This window comes from Cebus imitator, unplaced genomic scaffold (assembly GCF_001604975.1).
Source record: "Cebus imitator isolate Cc_AM_T3 unplaced genomic scaffold, Cebus_imitator-1.0 Scaffold499, whole genome shotgun sequence".
In the NCBI taxonomy this organism is placed as follows: domain Eukaryota; kingdom Metazoa; phylum Chordata; class Mammalia; order Primates; family Cebidae; genus Cebus; species Cebus imitator.
Genome location: NW_016107814.1, coordinates 1,453,823 through 1,460,271, shown reverse-complemented (window position 1 = coordinate 1,460,271; position 6,449 = coordinate 1,453,823). Strand labels below are relative to the sequence as shown.

The 6,449-nt window shown below is 37.6% G+C and overlaps 1 protein-coding gene across 1 annotated transcript in view; it reads right to left on the bottom strand.

Moving 5' to 3' along the window:
- Positions 1-3,000: 3,000 nt before the first annotated feature.
- Positions 3,001-6,449, bottom strand: part of HERC4 (HECT and RLD domain containing E3 ubiquitin protein ligase 4) — a gene marked incomplete at its 3' end in the record, with an annotated part of 118,366 nt that continues 114,917 nt past the window's right edge. The window contains exons 19-21 of the mRNA XM_017513737.2: positions 5,592-5,759; positions 5,218-5,366; positions 3,001-3,007 (exon numbers count right to left, since the gene is read on the bottom strand). Of these exons, the coding sequence (XP_017369226.2) occupies positions 3,001-3,007; positions 5,218-5,366; positions 5,592-5,759 (324 nt within the window). The remainder of the gene's footprint in view (positions 3,008-5,217; positions 5,367-5,591; positions 5,760-6,449) is intronic.

Here is a 6,449-nt window from a genome sequence, read left to right as displayed (position 1 = left end):
CTTTCATGATAAAAATGCTTAACAAACTAGGAAAAGAAGGGAATTTCCTTAACATCATAAAGGGAATTTGGGAAAAGTGCCCAGGTAACATTTACCTTTTCTGAGATGGTGATCCAGTATATCTGAGGTTGAGCTTTCGACCAGTGCAGCCTGAAGACTGGATATATACAGGGGAGATTTAAGTAAAAACCCTAAAGATGATGGCATTAAGGTTTATCATTGATGATGAAAGTTATATACATAATATGGAAAGTGAGAAGGCTAGAGTAAATTCTTTCGTGTTTGAATAGAATTAGAAGTATCAGTTTGATTACATGGTCTTCAACATATATATACAGCTTTAAATATAGATATGTCTGTGTATGCATATGCATATACACACATATAGCTCCTAGTCCTGTCAGCTCAAAGAACCCAGAACTACGGACTCCCTGGAAACATTAAGTACACTTAGCATCTAGAGCCTGATTTCTAAATACCATTTTCCACTTAAAAAAGACAAGGCTCTTATGAAAAAATGGCTAATGCCAGGGCTGGGGTGGAGGAAATGAAAGATGATTCTGGAATGTTTACTGTACCAAATGTAAAGAAATGCTTGAAAAATAATGGAGATATGTCAGGAATACACCAAAGGGTAGAGCCAGCTCTAAGGGGCTCTCACCAGCCAAGTTGAGATATAGCTGAAAAGGTCCCACAGAGATTCATGATAAAGCTTGTTACAACTGCCCCTCCCTTGGTCTCAAAACATTCTCTTTGCAAAACTGACTAAAGGGTGGACAGAACTGTTTCTAGCAGGACAGGCTCATATGCTCTCTCAAATTCTACCTGTTACACCACTACAAACTTCCCTTTTTCTCTACAAAGAAAGCAGTGCCAGGAAGGAGGCTAGGATTTGAGCAGACTGTCCACTTACCTCAGAGGCCCTTAGGACTAACTCCATCATGTCTTCTATGCCTGTTTACCAACCAAATACAAAGCCACGAAACTCATACGTTATCCCTATACCCACATCCATACAGCATTGTGAGATGCACTCAAGTCTGACACAATTTTATGACTGTCCTTGCTCCACCAAACCCTTTCACTGTTTGTCCTGGAACTCACAATCTACCATTTGGAAAACTCCTTGTATCATAAACTCCAATTTTGTTCCCTTTTTTGTCTAAGAAAACAAGACTATCTCCTGAGGACACCATTTCCTCTGCAGCTCTCACAAATGGTGTCACTTTTTTCTTCCAAACCTTCATATGATTGTGTCTAGAGCTAAGGTAGGTCTCCTTGCTCTTTGTTGCTTCTAGACTTCCTTCCATTTGCCATCCTAAAACTTCCGACTCCTCTGAAACACAGGCCAACTGACTATATTCCCTGCTGCTGTTCCTTGGGCAGTTGTATAAAAAACCTTCCACAAGTCCTTCATTCACAGACTTTGGCACTATCTTAAGTTTTCTTTTTCTGCCACTATTTCTGTCATTGTTTTTGACAATTTCAATATCCAGACAAAAAATGCATATAACACATTAGCCTCTCAGTTCCTGGTCCTGTCTGTTTCCAACAATCTTGTTCTCCACCACGCCTCAACGATCATTCCCATGGTTATATCTTACATTCAACTACAATACTCCAATACTCAATTTCAAGCATTCTGTAACTAACCATCACCTCTGACTTTTCATCTCAGTCTCTCAATACAACTCCATCAACTACAATCTGTTTATCTATTTGTCTAAACCAAGCTCACACAAAGCTGAAATTCCATAATCCCTCACTATAATAACTCCCTTGCCCTTTACTCCCTTCTGTGTTACACTCACCTGCTAAAACCAAAATCTGGTTAAAATCAACTGTTGGTCTTGTCCTTACCTCTATGCAAATAGCTAAATGTGACTAAAGAGAAAAAACACAACTATGCGAACTGGTCTCCTTTTAAATTTATGAACATAAATTTCAAGTGGGCCTTCAATGCTGCCAGTCTAATCTTGTATTTATTTACATGATCAATGTATTTTTTCATTTCTCAAAGTGATAACTTCACAACTTCTCCCATCTCCAAGTCCCCAGAATTTTCACTTTTTTTCTTGCCAACCAAATACTGCTAATAACCCTGCATCTTACTTCACTATAAAAAAATAGAAATAATTTCAAGCAAACTTTCACAACCTCCTACCATCAACTATATCAAGTGATTTGCATTTACATATGTATGTACTTGGCTTTCCCTCCTGTATTAGGTCGTTCTTGCATTGCTATAAAGAAATACCTAAGACTGTGGAATTTATAAAGAAAAGAGGTTTAATTGGCTCACAGTTCTGCAGGCTATACAGAAAGCATGGCACCACCATCTGCTTGGCTTCTGGGGAAGCCCCAGGGAGATTTTACTCACTGCAGAAGGCTAAGGTGGGAGCTTGCACATCACATGACCAGAGCAGAAGCAAGAGAATGAGGGTGGGAGAGAGGTGCCATACACTGTTTTGTTTTTTTGAGACAGAATCTCGCTCTGTTGCCCAGGCTGGAGTGCAATGGTGTGATCTTGGCTCACTGCAACCTTGGCCTCCCAGGTTCAAGTGATTCTCCTGCCTCAGCCTCCAATGTAGCTGAGATTACAGGCGCATGACACCATGCCCAGCTAATTTTTGTATTTTTAGTAGAGACGTGGTTTCATCATGTTGGTCAGGCCGCTCTCTATCTCCTGACCTCGTAATCTGCCCACCTCAGCCTCCCAAAGTGCTGGGATTACAGGCTTGAGCCATCGTGCCTGGCCAGTGCCATACACTTTTAAACAATCAGATTTTATGAGAACTGACTCACTACTGGGAGGACAGTCTAAGCCATGAGGAATCTGTCCCCAGGACCCAAACACCTCCAACCAGGCCCCACCTCCAACACTGGGGATTACATCTCAACATGAGATCTGGAGGGGATGTCCAAACTATATCACCTCCTGATATGGATCTATGTGTCCACAATACATCCTCTGACAAGTACACTAAACCCCATCCTGTCTTCACAACTTAAGGACCCTACTCCTGCAACTGATATCCCCTCTTTCATTACTGATTTTTCATTTTCTGAGTAATTAATCACATCACACTCCAATTTCTCACCTAAAGTAAGATACCCTTACTTGATAAAGGAAAAAATATGTATAGTATACTACTACTTTTAAAAATACTTATTTTATTTTTAAAATTTATTTATTTATTTATATTTTGAGACAGAGTCTTACTCTGTTGCTCAGGCTGAAGTGCAGTGGTGTTATCTCGGCTCGCTGCAACTTCTGCCTCCCCGTTCAAGCAATTCTCCCTGCCTTAGCCTCCCAAGTAGCTGGGATTACAAAAGCCTGCCACCACACCCAGCTAATTTTTATATTTTTAGTAGAGATGGGGTGGTTTCACCATGTTGGCCAGGCTGGTCTCAAACTCCTGACTTCAGGTGATCCACCCACCTCAACCTCCCAAAGAGCTAGGATTACAGGTGTGAGCCACTGTGCCTGGCCAAAAAATACTTATTTTAAAACACCTTAAAGACTCATAAATTGCACAAATAATATAAAGAATTCCCATGTAATCTTCACTCAATTTTCTCCAGTGATAACAGCTTACATAACCATCGTCAAAACCAGGAAAATGACATTGGTATGTAATATATTGCTACCTACACATATATATATATATATATTTTTAAGGAGGATAGCCCATACCTTTTCAAAAGATCACCTGTAGGATGGAGAAAACAAGGTGGAGCTTGACTTCTTTGAATATAACTTATTTTGTAGATTTGACTTTGGAACTATGTAGATATTTTATATTATTGTAAAACTAAATTGAATTTGAACAAGGAATCCCTAAAAACAGGCTAACTTAAATGAGTATTCACTTGGTGGTATAACCATAGAGTGTAACAACTGTAAATCATATCAAAACTCCATTATCTGGTTGTCTATCTGTATTAGGGTATACCCTATGGACAAAAAGAACTGAAAAACAATTTAAAAAATTTTAGTAATAATAATATTAGTGGTAATATTGGTAGTTTTAGGTAGTAAATGTGTAAGATAAGTCCGGGACATTCTGCCATAGTAAATACATAAGGTAGCAAGAAAGTTACCAAAAAGTATTTAAGCTGTTTCAAAAGGCCTTGGGCACCAACCTTAAGAGCTCTCCTTGAACAAAGATGGGACAATATGAGCATCAATAAAGACAATAACTGCAGTGGATTGAAAAACTTCAAGTATGTTTAAACCCATGAATACATGATACTTGAAAGCAAAACAAAAAAATGAATTATTACCAATGGACTATGCTAATGCACCAATTCATTCTTTTGAAAAATTGATTAACTAAATAGAATCCTTTCCCATGAGCTGTACTACTAAGAAATCAAAAAATGTGAGGAAATTTCTCTATATAGAAGTATCCAAGCTAGTAAATAAAAAAGAAATATTAGAGGAACACACCATTTTGCAACTCCTAATGAATTCATGAGTCTAGGCACTGAGCACGAATGACTGCTAACATCATGTAAGACAGCCAACCTCCAAGCAGAATGATTAAATATTACATCAAGGTTTTTATAACCAATACATATTCTATTTAAATTTCTTTCAAGTCAGGAATTCTACAAAACTGATCCATCTGTTTCACTTATGATCTCTAAATCGAGTCAACAAACTTTCTGTAAAGGGCCAGTTGGCAAATATTTTGGGGTTTCTCGGACATAGGGTCTCTGTTGCAATTACGTAAACTCTGTCTCTGCTATTGCAGTGTGAAAGTCGCCTTGGACAATAGGTAAATAAGTGGGTGTGACTTTATAAAAACACATGGTGGGAAGAATTTCATTGATGGACTATAGTTTGCTGACCTGCCCTAAATGATAAGGTAGAGAAATCAATGATTCCTAATGATAAATTAATTTTCCCCACAAGAAAAGTTAATCTGGTGATTATTATTCAGTCCCCAAATTGAAATTAGCAGAAGAAATAGTCAACATTATTTTCTGGCTGACCATCTCTTAATTTATTTTGTTAATTTAAAATGTGTGGTAAGCATCAAACGTGTTTTGACAACTCCAAGTCCAAAGTTTATAATTTTTCAAACTGTAATAAAGCAGATTTTATATGTTAGGAATCCAGTAATAACTCCTTATTTACTGAATTAACTTGATAAATACAGGTATAAATACATAGGTATATACACAGAAGTAATTTAGATAGTTGGACACTTTACCTTATCAGAAAACCAAATGAGCCTGGAATCTTCATAATACCTAAACATGCCATATTTAGGATCCAATAATTCCCTCATGATGAGCAAGAAAAATTCTTTGCGTACCCCTCCTGCATCCACAGCATCTTCTCCAACAAATATAACCTAAAATAGCACAATGCAAACACCAAATGGTCTGTAAAGAAATGAAAGTACATTCTGGAGACCCTATAACATGTTATTTATCACTAAGAAATATTCAATAATTAACAGTTTACATATATAATTTGATTTATTAAGTTTCAAAGATTGACAAAAAACAAATAGGAAAACTTTAAACATGACTTCTGAATAACAGTCCCAATTAAACAACAGAAAATGTGAAATTACCTTGAGTGGCTTTTTGTAATCTATGTTCTTTGTTTTCCTAAGGACTTCCATTGCATCTCCTACAATATTTTCTCTACGCACCACTAGAATTAAGCAGGGATTCACAGATTCAATCACTGGGAGAAAAAGAGAGGAGACGTTCTGTCTGTGGGCCTGATCAATAGCCATCTAGAAAACAAAAGATTAACATTTTAACAGCAATGCTACAATAAAGCTACTGTGACTGAAAGAAGCTAACCTCTACCGATTAGTTATAGGTATTCTATAATTCCTATACTACTTAATTAACAAAGCATCTAACACAGTATCCAGTATGGCATACAAACTTAATAAACTGAGCATAAAGAGTACCCTTTTGAATGTTTTTATATTAACATATAGCCCATAACACCATTAAAGTAACCAAGTATAGAACTATAATAATACTGATAAATCTGAGCACTAGTTTTCCTAAAAAACATTCACTGGAGGGTAGGGTAAAGAAGAGAAAAAAACAAACCTTTAAAGAATATAAGGAATAGGCCAGGTGCAGTGGCTCACGCCTGTAATCCCAGCACTTTGGGAGGCCAATGAGGACAGATCACTTGAGGTCAGGAGTTCGAGACCAGCCTGGCCAACATGGTGAAACCCTGTCTCTACTAAAAATACAAAAATTAGCAGGGCATGGTGGTGGGCGCCTGTAATCCCAGCTACTCAGGAGGCTGAGGCAAGAGAATCACTTGAACCCAGGAGGCAGAAGTTGCAGTGAGCGGAGACTGTGCCATTCCACTACAGGCTGGGTGACAAGAGCAAAACTCTGTCTCAAAAATAAAAAAATAAAAAACAAAGAGAATAAGAAACAATTTGGCTAAGGAAGTA